A 16,579-nucleotide genomic window follows, 5' to 3' on the forward strand; every position below is an offset into this window, starting at 1 on the left:
AAACCCATTTCTCATCTCTTTGTGAGCAAGCCTTGCTTTCCTCTCTCCTAAAGTGCCCCTTCCAGAGCACAGCAAAGGGTAAGCAGAGGCTCTAAGTGAGGTGCCCCGGGGCAGTGACGTGTTGCTGACAGAAGCATCCCATGCTTTTCTGATAGAAGTATCTCATTCCTTAGTGTCCATTAAAGACTGTAGCAGGGGTCTGTGAGCCACTTGGGTGACACTAATTACTGCTCTGGCTGAAGTGTTTTGATGGCAGAGGATGGCACAGGCAGAAATGAGAATGTGAGGATAAACAAGTCCTGACAGAGACCACCAACATGCAGCAGTATTGGTGTCTCTTAGAAATGAGGAAGTGTGACCCAAAATTGTGGCCCCAGAGCTGGTACCAAGACTTGTACAACAGAAAGTCAAAGAGAGGGTATTGCAAGGGCAGTTCACTGGAGAATGGTGACAGTGACTCCATCCCTGGTGGCTGTTGCTAAAGCTGAGCAGGTTGTTATTCTCAGAGAAAAAGCCAAATCCTCGAAGACTTAAACTTTTAATTTGCAGTACATTTAGGGAATCCATGTCCTGTTGTGATGGGAAGCACAGTGTTGCATCTCTGAAGTAACAGCACACAGGGTTGCTGTTTCTGTGGCAGCTCCTGAACTTTTGCTATAACACAAAAATCTGGATCAACCCTTGGATAAAGGCTGACTGGTCTCGTGTTTCATCGTGCTGCTGCCTCTAATTATACTCAGACTTAGCTGATTGAATGAGACCAAAATTCACTGGCTACTCCTTTTCTCTGCTGCCTTTGTCATTAGTATCCAGGGCCTCAAACTCAATAGCACCTGCTTTCACACCCCTTTCATGTTTCTGCTCACATCTTCTGGAGAATTAGTCCAAAGGTTGGGTGTTGGCAACTTCTCCCTTCCTGGATGATACAGTGAAACTGTCTGGAAGTGCTTCAGGTTTCTGGAGTTGTGGTATACTGCTAATCTGCCCCCTATGAATTCTGAATTAAATTAGGACTTGCTTTACAGGAAATTTTAGGTAATGTCTGCCTGTATTCACAGCTCAGTCATTTCTCTGGGTGTAGCCCAGTAGTCTGAATAGGCTGTGATTTACTGCCACCAGTTAAATGAAACAGAATCACTTTCTCTGATTTATATCCCCTATTGTAGTTAAATATTTACACAGTATCAAGATCTTAGTAATTGAATGGCTAACAGATAGGTAGCAAATGTTTATATACCTCTGAAATGGTCACAGGGCCATTGAGGTAATGATATTTCATTTTGATAAAAGGTCTTTTACCAAGAAGAAATTTAAAGCTCTTTCAGCTCCATTTTGTTCTCGAGGGTCGGACTAAGTCACGTTGATTTCAGTAGCTTAGTGCAATTTTTACAGACTGTAAAAATGATCCATCTAGTTCAGAAAATCATTTTTGTTGAAATGAAGCAATTGTAATGGAGGAACACAGCATCTTTCAAACAGCAGTGTTATTGTTTGCTTCAGGTAAGAAGGCAAGGAAAAATACCAGACTAATATCACTCTCGGAAGGAAACTGGAGCTGGCAGGTTTGAACAGTACTTACCAATATTAAATCAGGATTTCTCCATTCACTTGCAGAAAGCTATCACTAAATATTTCATGACCCATAGGTAAACAAAATTGGCCCTGTTTCCTGAAGCAAGAAGGAATCCTGCCATTCCTACTTGTTCTGTGTCCAAATGAGGGAACTGAAATTCAAAGCAGATGCAACAGTTACAACCAAGTGTGAATATTGCTGAGATGGATTCTTGTTTTACAGGAATATTCAGAGCTTGGGAATGAGCTGACCTGGGTTACACTGTTGTCAGGTGAGGATTTTGTCTAGGTCTGGACAAAAGTGTGTATTTCTTGTAAAGAGAAGTTGCTTGTGTCTTGGAACTGTCTGGTTCTATAATGAAAAGAGATGTCAACTTTTCTTAAAATCAAAGTCTGCATAGAAGCTTTCTATCAACACAGATTTTCCTTTTTTTCATCACTATTTGAAATTGCTAGATAATTTTGAGCTCCTGGATTTCAAATGGGATTAGACAAGCAAAAAACAGGAGAGCAGCAGAAAGGTAGCATCTGTGTCTCATATAATTACAGAGTGGATGTTGGGGGAAAAGTGGAAATACTACATATATTTCAGGTCCTACTTATAATAATGAAACTTGGACCTTTTAAAACAGGGGAAGGTTATCGGGGAATCTTGTCAGGGGAAATGAGAATTCACTTCAGAGTGGTTAACATTTCGAATATGATTTCCAATATAATGGAGTCCATATTCCTGTCTGGATAGTCTACATAATCCTATAACACAGAATGATGATTATTTTAATTCACTAGTAACAAATGTTTCTGTAGAATCAAATATAATACGTGGAGCCTGATACACAACTAAACGTGTAACCTTTGGAGGTTACAAAGGACGCTATTCTCAAAGGTTGCAGGGATTTCTTGTTTTCTCTGTCCTGGCTTGGAGGTAGTTGATAATTTCTTCATTCTGTATCCAGGATAAACTGCAGTTCATAACAATGGTAAGGGGAGCTTTCTGGTGGACACTTTCTCTACATGCAGTGATATGTGGTAGGATGCTCTGAAATGACCCTGCCTGCTCCGCAGCTACCTCACAGCCTGGGCAGAGGAGCCCAGCACTGGCTGTACCTGTAAAGTGTCAGTTATGTTTACCAAGGATGTAGCCCGGTGAACACAGTATTTCTGCCTGGCTCTCTGACCCCAATTGAGTTATCGGGTGAAGATTACCTCGAGATCAAAGAAAGCTCATTTTTCTAACCAAACACCATCAGGTGTGACAGGGTCCTTCGAGCACTGGTAACTGCACGGGGCTGCTCCACCTTATCTCGGGTGGGTCGCACAACGTTTGGGTCTGCTATTACGGGTCTCTCTCTGGTGGGGCCCCTGGCTCGCCCTGATGCTCTCGCACCCCCGGGCCGAGCGGCGCGGTCGTTTCAGGACCCTGGCCAGGGCCGCGGGGCCGCGGCTGCGGGCGGGTCCCCTCCGGGGCCGGGAGATGCTCCACGGGCACCGCGTCTGCACAGACGTGGAGTGAAACACCCCCAGATGAAGTCCCCAGCTGTGAAAGCCTTGGGGCCTCAGCCCCGCTATGGAAATCAACTTCCCTCTACACCTCTGGGTGTGCAGCTGCACCGCTGGGGCTTCGGCTGCGCGGCTGCTGCGATCTGCACAGCTGGGGCTTGGGGGGCACAGCTGGGCGCTGACAGCACGTTTGCACTCCCTAACGTGCTGTTAGGCCTTCATTCTGCACCGCTGGAAGCTAGGATTCCTGGCCTGCATCCCAGCTCATCTAGTGACATATTTTGTATCCCTGAAAGCATCACTTAGCTCCCAGTTCCTGACCTCGCGGTCTGTGATCACTAACAGGGAATAATGTCATGGTGGAAGATGTTATACATTCAAACATCGGTTAGTAAATGAATAGTTAGAGTGATCTTTGCCTAGTAACAGCTTCTGAGGCAGTAGTTGTTGGAAATTTCACCATATCAGTATTACAGCTATGGTTTGAGATTTTTAAAAATAAATTAGGGGAAATGGGGACCTCAGACGTCCCAGCTCTTCATGCTTATGTTGATTTTTATTATCTGTTCCTCGTGCATCATTATTATGCTGATTTCCCTGGGCTGCACTGCATCTAAGTATTTAGCCTTGAAATAATTCAGTGATGCACAAGTAATGAAGCAGAGAAATGACTAGAGAGATAGCATTTTAGGTGAATCACAGCTCATTCCACAAATTATTTATAGACTGCTCCCTCTTTATGACAGGATGTCAGCTACCTGGCAACAGGCCAGCGTGTTTATGAATCATCTCATGGACTTATTGTGGCTTCTAGATGAGGGCAAAAGAGATAAAGGAAAGCTCACTTTGTATCTTTTCATAAGCAATATGCAATCTCCATTCCAATGAAAAATCTCTCTCGCCCCAGCTGGTGCATGGTTACTAACAAACCTGCCCATGATCAGAAGGGGAAGTTAATAACTAACACAGCTTTACTTTGTTGTCAAGTAGAGCTGACTAGAGCTTTGAATTCTTTAGTCACGCTTTTCTCTCTCATCTTCATTCTCTTTATGTGACACCTCAGTGCCATCTTACAATTCATAATTTCAAAGTCAGAATCAGGAGTACTCAGAGTACTATGATGAATCAGGTTGCCCTGGATCAGGATGTTCAGCTGACTAAGAAAGAAGGTATAAGTCTATTAAATGAGAGTGCCAGATGCTGCAAAAATAACAGACAAAAAGCACAATACTCCTCACCATTTTGTAGCATGGCATCTGAGTGAAAGCAATGATGGATCACAGCAATATGCTGTGCAAGCCCAGACTGAAATGAGCACACCTGTGGCTATTAATATATTTAGGTCTGTTATCATAAAAAAATTTGTATGTCCTTGTGTGGACACTTGTGCTTGCAGGAAATAAAGGTTCCTTTCAGTCCTCTGGAAAGGTGTGTAGGTGCCAGGTGTGGTGCTGTGCAGTGTGAGCAGCAGCTGCATGGTTTAATGGATGTAAAGTGGGCAGAAAGAATTGCATCAATTAGTTGTTAAGTTTTATTAGACATAACTTAGTGACACTGGTAAAATTGACATTTACATATAATTATGGCCTTTTTCAATCACAAAAATCATGAACATCAACATATTAAATGTTAAATTACCTTCCATTTCTGTTAGTATACCTTTCTAGAAACATGGGTAGTTTTAAAGTGTGCTGCTGCATGTTACATTCACATAATAAAGAAAACAAACTTCAAATAAAAAAATAAAACAAATTATGTTAATGCAAGACAGATATTTACAGACAATGAAGTTCACTGCTGCTCAAAGAATCTCCTAGGGCCCCATGGCCATTCCCAGAGTTGTATGGGCCTGGTACTTACCCTTGGCAAAAGGGAACTTCTCATGGAGTTTGCAGCAGCAAGAATCATGTTTTGTTAAATAGCTATGAGCTGGTCTGATGGTGGATTCCACGAAACCAAAGCTCAGAAACTAAGTGTAATACCAGAGGCAGTAACAGAACCCAGAACTTCTGTCTCCTGCCTCTCTATTCCAGCTGCCTGATTTTTTTTTTGGAGTTAGAAGTACAGTACCAAGCTGAAACTTGTCTCTGCTATCTCCTGGCTATCTAGTTGTGATGGCTGTGTGAAGAACTGGATTTTGTTTTCACTTTTTGCTTTCATCCCTACCGATTTCTAGCTGCCTCTGGGCCACAGGAACGTGTCACAAACTTTCCTGGGCTTTAACTCCCACATTCCATGAGCAGCAGGGTGGCTTTGACTGCTGGGAGTGGATACAAAAGGACAAACAGGGAGGACTAGGCACAAAGCAAGACTGAACACCCATTTCAAAGTCCCATGTAGACTTTGTACAGGCAAGACCTTCCCTCCCACATATTTGCAGGCCAAAGAACTGTAATGCAAACTGGACACTAATCAAAATCAAGCAAGCATTTTCCAGAATTTTATCTTATGAGGGAAAAGATGGTGTGTTAGCCTCCATTTCTATGGCTTATTTTCATAAGTTCTATCTAAGGAACATCTACAGTGTGCCCACATGTTGAGGAGTGGGATTCAGACTTGCTCATATCAAGTTGGTAGCAGTGTTGCTGCTGCAGCCCCAGCCTGCACTGAAGGTCATGAACCCTACCAAGAGGTAAAAGCACAAAAATGGAAGCAGCACCACATTAATGCAGCTTCACTGCTTTCAGGCCCAAGGAAATCACGGGGACACGGGAGGTCAAACCAACATGTCAAAACAGCACCAGCCCAGTCAGTAACTGTCCTCATATCCTACCACTTGAAAGTAATCTGCCATGAGATGTCTTCAGCCTCTTATTAATTTTCCTTATCTATTTTACCTGCAGGAATGCAGGATCTTCAGAAGAACCAGGCAGTCTAGAGTGAGGTAATGCTGAGTAATGGCTTGCTTTTGGCAATAGGAGCAGTATTTATCTAAAGGAAGGGTTCAGTCACTGGGCTGTTGTGGGTTGGTTTTAGACACAGAGTAGCTTGTTTTTATTGTTCTTCACAATAACTCAGGAAATACTAGTTCAGATGGTGCTGACAGGGAAAAACAAATCACCTTTAGTTATATGTTAAAATGCTTTGGAGATTCTTCTGTTTCCTTTCCAGTGTGCTCCCCCTGCTCCAGGGATCAGCAGCATTATTAACACAGACCTTTGCTCAAGCAGTTGTCTAAATCAGAATTTTAAGTTTGCACATGTAGGTCAGGAGCACCCATGAGTTGACAGGAGCAGCACCATTGGATTCTCTACCCAAATAAACCAGGCTCAGACAGAAATCTCTCCTACAGGACTCCACTCCTTCATAGAGAGTAAAATTCAGGAACCCACAGGAAAAGAGGATTCATTCACGTACATCATTCCCTTACATCCATAACCTATTTGCTATGAGACAAGGGGACAATCACCCCTTTACAAAAGGCTGGCAAAGGCTGAAGCATCTATTTGTTCCTACTGAAACCCTACTTCAAGATTGTACCAAAGATCTGACACTTTTGTTCTGTCTGTCTGCAGGAGAAGTTCTCATATGCAGTGATATAAAAATGTGGAAAGGAAATGTCAAACAAATGGAAAGTTTTTCTCTCTCTTCAGAGAAAAAAAAATGATTCAATATTTGTTGACAGGACAAATGTACTTATTACTACTGCTGACTCCATAGCATTGAAATTTGTTAAGTAATACCATTCAACAGTGTTAGAAAACACAGATATTTCTCTACCTATGTTTTACAGCTGTTTTAAAAGATGTGACACCTACAGCTGCAATTGGGTGTAATCCTCTAGTCACACAGTCTATTCCCTGCATCTCCCACATCACATATACCAGGGTGTCTCATCACACACTCATGTTAAGGTCACGTATTTTCTACATTACCACACACACCAATAAAAACTCCTGTGACAGGAGTGTTTTCTTCAGTGTTATCTTATATAGTGGAGCAAGAGGAGATTAATAGAAATGAAATGCCTTGAGAAAGAAATGAGTTGTTTGTAGGACAAGATTTTTCTTCTGCTTTCACTGAAAAGCAGAAAAGTGCTACAGAAACAGTTGTCTTATTTGACTAGTCTTCATCAGCTGGTCATAATTTTATGGACTACAACAAACTTCCCAAACAAAGACTTTGTATTTATTCCATGTGCATCGTTTGTTTTGGGGTTTGAGGGTTTTTCGTTGAGTTTTTTTTGTGGTTTTGTTTTGTGGTGGTTGTTGTGTGGGTTTGTGGTTGGTTTGGTTTTTTTTTTTTTTTGGTTGGTTGTTTTTTTAATCCAGTGCAATAATGTCTACAGTCAGTGCTTTCTAATTGCCTGTTCTGGAAATCTGCCACAGTTACTTTAAAGTAACTACCCAGAAATAAAGAGTTTGTTTACTTAGAAGTCTTTTGGAAAATCATCACTGCTCCTGATGGAGTATGTCACATATTCTAAGGCACGACAGGCTATTTAGGAGGTAAAAATAAAGGAATATCCATTTTTCTATAGGAAAATAAGCCGCTGGAAGGAAATTCTCAGTTGCGGTTATTTTTTACTTAAGTCCTTAATGTCACTGACACCATTCTGAAAGCATGAATAATCAAATCAATCTATTTTGAATATTTAGGCACCAAATTACTGTAAAACAGAAAACAAAGGTAACACAAAACAGTACTGGTGAGCTTCCTTCATATCTGTTGACTTCATATCATTAGTAGCATTACTAAAAGTCAAGTCCTGTGCAGTGCTAGAGCACCTTCTCTTCAGAGAGTTTTAAAGCATTCTCAAGGTAGTGATGGTCTTACCTTGAGCCCACCACTCCCTGGCAGAGACATGGAAAGGCAAGAAGGCTGTGGCTCCCAAAGACTCACTCCAACCACTGATATTGCCTCCCCAAAGGTAAACTCCCTTTATCTAACTGACAAAATACCTTTAAAACATATTAGTAAACATATTAGTCTCTTAATCACACCTTAGAAAAATCCCTTGAACTCACTGAATCACTTGCAATTAAGTAGCCTCCAGGCAACAGAAGCAAACCCTGTTTATTTTGAGGCATCATCAAAGAATGTGACAGCACCATGGATCTGCAGATAGGTCAGCCTTGTGTAGCACATAAGGCAACCACGGGTACTTAAATCCAAGGCAATCTGTGCAGTTAAGACAGACACAGATCACTTAGAAACTGCTGATCCCCAGTCTCCAACCTATGCCTCCTTTGTTATCCGTGGATATCCATGAGAGAGGTGCTATTTCCCAACTGTAACCCAAAATGCTTTCCAGTTTGGTGCATGTGAGAGTGATCATCAAAGTTGAAAGCACTCCAGCCTGGAAACTACCAGTAACAAGGAATAGCTGATGATAGAAAAACCAGGAAGCAAGTAAAAGCAGGTATCTCAACACAGGCACAAGACAAGGGAATCCAATTTGTACATCTGGCCTGGGGCAGATAATTGTCCAAGTGCAATCTGGAGTCACACCTGTGAAAATCTGGGAGGGAATGAGGATCAGGTAAGTGACAGAGTAGCATTTAACGAAGCCCAGAGGGGTTCATTTTTTACACCTGAACCTGTCTCATGCACAAGGTGAAGTGTGTCTCCTACACCCCCTATGGCTGACCCTTGATCCAGGTGCATTATTCAGCCTGTTTGGGCACCCAGGTGAATCTCCATCCTCCGTCGTCATCCCTGCGCACAAAGGCTTGTCCTTGGTGGAAGGTGTGTGTTCTCACATTGCGGTGGGGACTTAGAGAAGTTGTGAAGGCCACTTCAGTCTTGTTGGGTGACAAATCACCAGGCAAATAAGGTAACCCATACACTGGGAGGGAGGAAACACTAGGTACTGCTGAGGAGATGCATGGTGCTGAAGGAAACTGGGGAAGGAAGGGAGAGTCCTCACTGCATGGATGGGCACTGCTGTCAGCTGGAGGCACGTGGCTGCAGCTAAACGCTGCTGCTGCTCCTTCACTGTGCTCGTAGTCTATTGCTTCACCAGGGCTCAGGCTGTACGGGTCTTTTCCAAGGTCTGAGGACAGGGCACTGTAGTTAGCTGAAGCTTCATCAATGGTGTTGACATCTTTTAATCCTAAGGTCTGCAAGACCCAGCTGTCCACGGCAGGGCTGGCCTGCTCTTCACAGGCAGTGAATTCATCCAAGAGGTTCCTTCTAGCTTTGGAAGCATGAGGAGTTTCTTGAGGAACAAAGCAATGGTCCTCTTTTAATCTCCTCTTGGCACTTTTGGGAACAGCACAGGTTTTCTGTCCATGGCAGGATAGTAGTTTCTATTAAAACAAACAAACAAAAAGGTAGAGAGAGAACATAAAAATCTGATTTTCTAGATACCTGAAAGAAACATGTTTCTGACCTCAGATTTTAGATGTAGAAGATGGTTACTACTGAATAACTTACTGGAATAATAAAAAACGTCATTAAGCTGACAAGGAACAAATATCTTTATTTTTTTTTAAGATGAGAGACAAAGAATCCAAATATTTAAAAAATCCCTTCATACTTAGTCTAACAGAATATTTCATCCAACGTGAAATGTTTCATTTTGTATTTTACCTTTACAAAAACGCCACATAACTTTTTAATTAATAAATTGGAAAAAATATAGCTCACTATTCTAATGTAAATTAACAAAAACATATCACTGGAAAATCAAACAAAACAAGACAAAACATAAACCAGAAATCACAAAAAAATAACAATAAAAAAAGGGAAACAATCTTTATCAAAGGGATAACTGACAAAACAGGTACATTAAAAAAATATGTATTCAAATTTTATCCTTTTTACTGAAAAAAGGCATTAGATGGAATAATTTTACCTTGCTTATAACCCTTACTTATAACTAATAAATTAAATTTTGCCATGGGCTATACTGTCTTCACAGTCAAAACTTACAGGATATCATTCCTGGAGGAAACTGTCACCTTAGATCCATGACCAGCAATTTGGTAGCTCTGTGAAGTTAAATCTCACACTGCTGGTTGTCTGCACTCTTTGATTTTCCATATATTTTAATGACCTGTAGCTATTTAAACTGTTCCTTCTGCACACATCTACACAACACGTTTGAACACAATACCTTGGCTTTTTCTTCTAAACACTTAATCAGGGCAGAATTCAGGTACTGTCGGAGGTTATTATTTTCTTCATGTAACCTAGCAAGTTCCTCTTCCTTCTGAAGCAAAGTATCTTGAAGCTGTGGAATAGAGATACTGATGAATAGATGTTGACTCTGTAACTTAATAGCAACTGCCCTATGGTACAGGCTACTTGGATTTGATGATGTGGGTGTTTGCTTTGTGAGCTCAACACACCCCCTCCAGCCTCTTTTCTCTATAAATCTAAGTGGCATGAATGTTCAGGTTTCACTTTTAACTTCCTTTAATCTTTAGTGAGTGTTTGAGAAGATTACTTTGAAAAAACCTGTAACCACAGAATAATAATAGAAAATAGAATTACAGGTAGTCCTGTGAGCAGCCAGAAACCGTCATGGGCATGACAGCAGCTGCAGGATCTCCTTCTGAGTGGCAGTAAACATCCCTTTGCATCCCTCATTCCCCTTTATAGTTGGCTGGTGAGAAGAAAGGAGGAGGAGTTGCAGACTAACAATTTATGGGAGTAGAGTGCAGAGGGAAGATGTAGTTGCCATTCTTTATGATACAGTAAGATGCAGTTATCCCTTCAATTCTGGACCCTACTGTGCTAGTCCTGGTACATATACAGAGCTAATTCCCGCTCCCTAGAGCTGAACAAGAATGGCAGATGCCTAACCCTTTTTCATGGGAAATCTATGTGCTTGCAGACAGATTTTTGCCCTCTGATCACAGATCTGGAGACTTCTTTAGGAGGACAAAGGATCTTCTGCTAAGGACCCCAGGCATCTGCTGAGCAGAGGCTGTGAAGCACCAGCCTCAAATGACTGAGGTAGAGCCAAAGAAAGAAGTACACTGGCATCTGGAACTAGGGTTGATGATTAAGTTAATAAATGACTTTTCATTGACTTCACTGTGTCAAAACATCATTCCAAGTTCTTGATCAGAGTCATCAGTCTGGAGTTCCTTCATCTACGATTGTTCGAAGTCTCTCCCGCTCCTTGTTGGGAATTATAAAAAAGGAAAAATGAGAGAAAATAAAATAACCAGGAAATCTTTGTTGGTCAAAATGGCTGATCCTCCATGGAATCAGGCAATTCTGGTGGAATCATTTCTCATTAAGTTAAACCTGGTTGAATCAGGAGGACACACTACATATTTTTGGACAACAGCACTATCAGAGCCCAAGGGACCTCCTGGTCATGCTCCTGGTCTTCTCTAGTGCCAAGGTGCAATAAGCAGTAAGAGAGGAGGGATGCATAGCGAACCCCACAACAGCTGTTCCAACCTCACAGGGCAACACAGGGGAGACAAATACTTCAAGCAAGGAACAACAAATAGAGCGGTTTTCTGTCACTTCCCACGACTGTGCGAGAGAGAGGGAGATACGTCACAAACCAACCCAGAAGGTGCGATACGGGACACAAAGTTCAGGAACCTCGTGGGGTGAAACCCGCGTTGCCGGGGCGGCGCGGAGCCTTTACCTGCTTGTTTCTGTAGAGCTGGGAGGACAGCTGGTCTCCCTGCCACGCCGCGTCCTGGGCACCGAGCTGCGGGCTGCAGAACTGGCCTGGGGGAGCAGAGCCGGGGTTAGCCCGCTCCGCTCCCGCTCCCTCGCCCTGCCCGGCGGCGGGAGCCCCGCTCCCGGGAGCGCACTCACCCGGGCTCAGCCGAGCCTCCCGCCGGCCCTGGCTGTGCGGCGGCTCCGCGGCGCAGACGGCGGCCCAGGTCTCCTTGGAAACACCGGCGGGGGCGGACCAGGGGCAGGCGCTGCCCGGACCCCCGGCGAAGTCCGGCTCCGGGCACGGCCGGCCGGTGCTCTGCGGAGGGAAGGGGCCGAGGCGATGGGGCGCTGGCGGGGGGACGGCGGTGCCCCCTCCCCAGCCCCCGAGGGAGGCGGTGTCAGCCCGGCCCCGGGAGCGCTCCCCTCGCTCCTGTCCGGGCCGGGCTGTGCTCAGGTGCCTGTCCCGGGGCAGGCGCCGCCTGCTCCCGTGGGCGCTCCCAGCCCTGACCCGGGTGCCCGCTCCCCCCTTTTGTTTTCTGCCCGCCCGGGGGCCCCGCACTGCCCCGCTCCCTCCGCTGAGCGCGGGCAGAGCCGCCCCGCCGCAGCCCCCGGCGGCACAGGGTCTCCGAGCAGAGCTGTGCCAGGGAGGTAGCTGAGTTTCCTGCGATCCCTTGGAAAATACTACGGTGCTGAGTGGGTTTAGGGTGAAGGGAAGTCCCAGGCTGTCCTTGGCCAGACCGTTCCTGCCACTTTGGAGGTTTGATTCAGCTCTAAAGCAGCAGCACAGAGCCTGCAGTCACCTCCAGGCTGCTCGCACTCTCTTCTGCCCCTGCAGTTCTACAGGAGTCCCAGACCGCAGAGCCTGGGGTTGGCTCTGGATTCACCCTTTTCCACTCCTCCAAATAAGCCCCATCTGCAGCAGCTCTAAATATCTGCAAGGCAACGGCAGAGCTTGGAGCCTCAAAGAGGGAATCTGCTCACCCATGGGAAGGCACAGCAGCAGAGACTGCTCTTGCAGGTGGAGGAGAGCCCTCTTTATTCCCCATCTTAAAGAGGGCACAAAATGTACTGCAAGCCCCCAAGGCAAAGAGACCAGCTTCTGTTTTCTGCCTCGAGGTCGAGAGAAATGCAAAGAGCACTTACCATATTAGTGGCAGAATGAAATGCAGGTCTTGGGAGCACGTTTCTGTTAAAGCCCCAGAGAGGTTTAAAAGGCTCTGAAGGAGGGGGAGAGGGGGGAGACCGGGGAGGCGAGTTTAATCTAAAGGAGCTCCCAGTGACGCCTCAGAGCTCTCCTGAAACCCAGCAATCTGATTTGGTGTAAAGCTGTCAAACTTGTGACGTGAATAAACAGCAAACTTGCTGAAATCAAAGTCATTCTGGTCCCACAAATCAACACAAGGAAGGAGGGAAAAGAAAAGGAGGGAGAGGGAAAAAAAAGCTTCCACACACTTCAAGACAGCAGTGAACTGGTGTATCTGAGTTTCACTCCGGGAAATGAACAGGGATCCAGGGAAGCATCGCACATATTCAGAGCAGGGCTGCTGGTGTTGCTGGTGAGTTTTTTGATTTGTTTTGTTTTGTTTTCAAGCCTTGTTTGTGGTTGTAAAATCCAGCAGGTAGAAACAAGTTTGTCCAACATGCCTGGCTGAGGGAGTGGGTTTTGCCCAGCTTCCCAGAGGTATGTAGAAACAAATATGATTCAGAGCACTTCTGTGGACAGTTCTGACAAAGAAAATTCAGATTTGAGAACAACACAATCTGCAGTGATAAGTTCCGGCAAATGTCTCACTATACTGGGAATGTTTTCTGCCAAGCCCCAGGCTTCCAGAAGATCTCAGGACATAAATGCTGTGACAGTGGTGAAAGATTTACTATCATAAAGGCTAATTTTGCAAAAGCCATACAGAGGTGTGTGTGTGAAAGGCAGAGATTGCCTCCATATAGCCGCCTTTAATTCACATAGATTTTCACAGCAATCAAAATCTATGGACAGTCTTGAGTTTTTCCTGGAAGGAAAAAAAATCAAAACAAAACTCTTCACTGAGGGTCTGTCTTTGAATAGAACATAGGATGGTGGAAATAAAGTCAACTGCAGAGCAGTTGTTCCATCAGGATCCTGCCCCTGCCATGATGTCAAGGGCTATTCCAGGTGGTAACCCGACCTGTCTGCAGACATGAGGCACAGGGTGACACTGGGCCGAGGGCAGGCCATGCCAGCATATGGGATGATCTTTCATTTCTCCCCTGGAGGACACTCAGTGCTGATCAAGGCTCAGGGACAACAAAATCAAGAGGGCTATTTGCCTTGCAGTCTTTTATTCCTGGTGTATTTTCCAGGTAGACTGGCAGCCATGCCAAGTTAAACTATTGCCATCTCCTGCCTTATGTTTTTTCCAACAGAGGTGTTTTAAAAAGGCCTCACGCTCCATGCCCACAGTGCCTTGGGTCTCCCTGTTTAAACCCCAGCTCAGCACCGTACATTTGGTAACTGCTCTGATAACCCACCTCCTTCAGATGCCAACCCCTTTCCTGCATGGCTGTACGGAGTGTAGGGGGGGATCTGCTGGCTAACAAGAAAACACGAGCTCTGTGACACACACCCCACACGCGCCAAGGCCCAGTGCAGCTCCCTGGCCGGCTCTGGCCCCTCTGTCACCGCGTTGCCGCCGCAGGGCGCTGCGGCAGCAGTGCCCCCGCACAGCCCAGGCAAGCCTCGCCGCCCCGGGGAAAGGCCCGGGGCAGGCGGGTGAAGCCGGGACAGCAGAGGCGCTGGGGCGGACGGGGAGGCTGGAGGAGCCCTCAGGACCCGCAGCTGCCCCGTACGAGGCGCAAACACCCCGCGGATGCCGCCCAGCCCCGGCAGAGCCTCCGGGGGCAGCGGGCTCAGCCCGGGCCGCCATCGCGGGGCTGCCCAAGATGGCGTCATCACCCCGCGCCGCCCCCGCCGCGCGGCGATGGCGGGGGGGTCCCTCGTGAGGGGCCGGGGCTGCCCTGCTCCCCATCCTCGGGATCGAGGGCCGCGCTCCTGCTGCCCCGGGCAGCTGGGGAGGTGCCCGCCCGGCCCCGGATGGGCTGAGGCAGGTGCACAGGAGCCTGTAGCGGGTGAAGAGAAGGGGTGCCCTGAGCGAGAGGTGCCCCCCGTGTCGCTCCGGGTCGTCTCGCAGCTCGTCTGGAGGGACAGGGGCAGGGAGGAGGGTTGAGTGTCTCTGAACAGCACATCTAGGGAGATGATCAGGGGTCTGGGACATCTCTTAGGAGAGACTGAGGGAGCTGGGCTGTTTGGTCTGGAGAACAGAAGACTGAGGGGATCTCATGCATATGAGTATGTCAAAGGCGGGTGCCAAGAGGATGGTGACAGACTCTTTTCGGTGGTGCCCAGCGACAGGACGAGGAGCAATGGCCATAAACTAGAACACAAGAAGTTTCACTGCAGCGTGAGGAAGAACTTTACATTGAGAGTGGTAGAGCACTGCAATAGGCTTCCCAGGATGGTCCTGGAAGTCTCCCTCTCTGGAGACATTCAGACCCCACCTGGACGCCTTCCTGTGTCACCTGCTCTGGGTGACCCGGCCTTGGCAGGGGGATTGGACAAGATGATCTCCAGCGATCCCTTCCAACTGGGATTCTATGAGGGACAATGAGTGGGCATGGCTCCTTCCCACCTTGTGTGGACGTGGATGTGGGAGCAGCATTGCTGGCCTATGGCTGCTCCCAGACAGGGCCCTTTGCCTGGCACAATGCGTGTGGCTCTGTCTCTGCTTCCTTTTGGCAGAGCTCTGCACACTCAGGCATGCCCTGTGCCTCTGAGAAGTGCTGGGAGGGGTGTGGGCACACTCTTGAGAGTGAAAAGCAATTACAAAGAGAGCCTCTGGTCACTCCATTGTTGTGTCTGCACAGCTGGTATGTTGGTCGTGTTGGTTGGAGGGTTGACAGTGCTTGGCTTTCTGAGCTCGAGGAGTTCAGGTCAACGCACGCTACCAAGGTTGATATGCTGGGGAGTAAAAGCTGGTATGTGGGTAAAAGACCACCAAATCAGAGCCCTGGTAGGTTTGGGGAGACGATCTTTGGGTGATTTCTGAGGAAAGAAAAATGCTGTTGATGTAGGAGAGAAAGATCTAATTTTGCAAAATCATGCATAGATGTCACACTTGATGATGGAAGAGGTTTAAGTCATAGTGGCAATCATGCATCCATGTGCAGTGTAAAAGAAAAACAAAGTGACAATCATCTGTTAATTCTTTTCCTGTTCATCTGAGGCAACCCCTCTCAGAGCTCTTACTGCTTGTTGTAGTTAATGATGCACCTCTTTAATTGGGAATACAGTTCCAGAGTGAAATGTTTATCAAGACTACAGTATTGCTTCAGTGGAGATAGGATTTCACTTTGCGTGCCATAGCAGCTCTTTTCTGGCATTTTGGGAACACACTGAAGTGTATTGAAGTGTGTTAATTCCCATATGTTCTTTGTACCTATATTTTCATTTGTAATTTCTATGGTGTTTCTTGTTTCAATGACAGTGATTAAGCAAATTCTTCAGAATAAAATAAATTTAAAAAAAAAACCCAATAAACTTTTTTTTCTGGTTTAACCCATTTTTATGTAGAAATGGCCTTAAAATTGCATTTGCATCATTGTGAAGGGACGGTACATGGAAGAAAAACAATAATATTTACAAATAGTTTAATTCAAGTTTTATACCAGGCTTACTACAGTTATAGTATGTGTCACTTTGCGTGCTAACACCTGCATGGGTGTCCAAACCCACCCCAAATCCTGTTCACTTTTCCTGCCATATTACTGCTACAGTGCTTCTTATCCCTATTAAGAGTGGTTGAAGTATATCAGTGGTAAAATAGAGGCTCAGTTAATAACTCCAGATATTAACTTGTAGTCAGGTAAACACAGGTATCTGGCACTTGCAGGAATC

General features: G+C 45.8%; 1 protein-coding gene across 4 annotated transcripts; it reads right to left on the minus strand.

The window, feature by feature from the left end:
• Positions 1–5,960: 5,960 nt before the first annotated feature.
• Positions 5,961–14,428, minus strand: GMNC (geminin coiled-coil domain containing). Of its 4 annotated transcripts, XM_032698356.1 has the most exons (6): positions 14,158–14,215; positions 12,793–13,658; positions 11,806–11,965; positions 11,630–11,715; positions 10,133–10,249; positions 5,961–9,323 (listed from the first exon to the last, which is right to left on the minus strand). In XM_032698356.1, the coding sequence occupies exons 2-6, from the start codon at positions 12,793–12,795 to the stop codon at positions 8,679–8,681; spliced, it is 1,011 nt and encodes a 336-aa protein (XP_032554247.1). In that variant the 5' UTR covers positions 12,796–13,658; positions 14,158–14,215; the 3' UTR covers positions 5,961–8,678. The 4 variants fall into 4 exon arrangements, with proteins under 4 accessions (XP_032554247.1, XP_032554245.1, XP_032554246.1 ...); XM_032698354.1 differs by lacking the exon at positions 12,793–13,658 and having other exon boundaries at positions 14,158–14,428; XM_032698355.1 differs by having other exon boundaries at positions 12,793–14,427.
• Positions 14,429–16,579: the final 2,151 nt, after the last annotated feature.

Source organism: Chiroxiphia lanceolata, chromosome 10, assembly GCF_009829145.1.
Source record: "Chiroxiphia lanceolata isolate bChiLan1 chromosome 10, bChiLan1.pri, whole genome shotgun sequence".
Taxonomy (NCBI): Eukaryota; Metazoa; Chordata; class Aves; order Passeriformes; family Pipridae; genus Chiroxiphia; species Chiroxiphia lanceolata.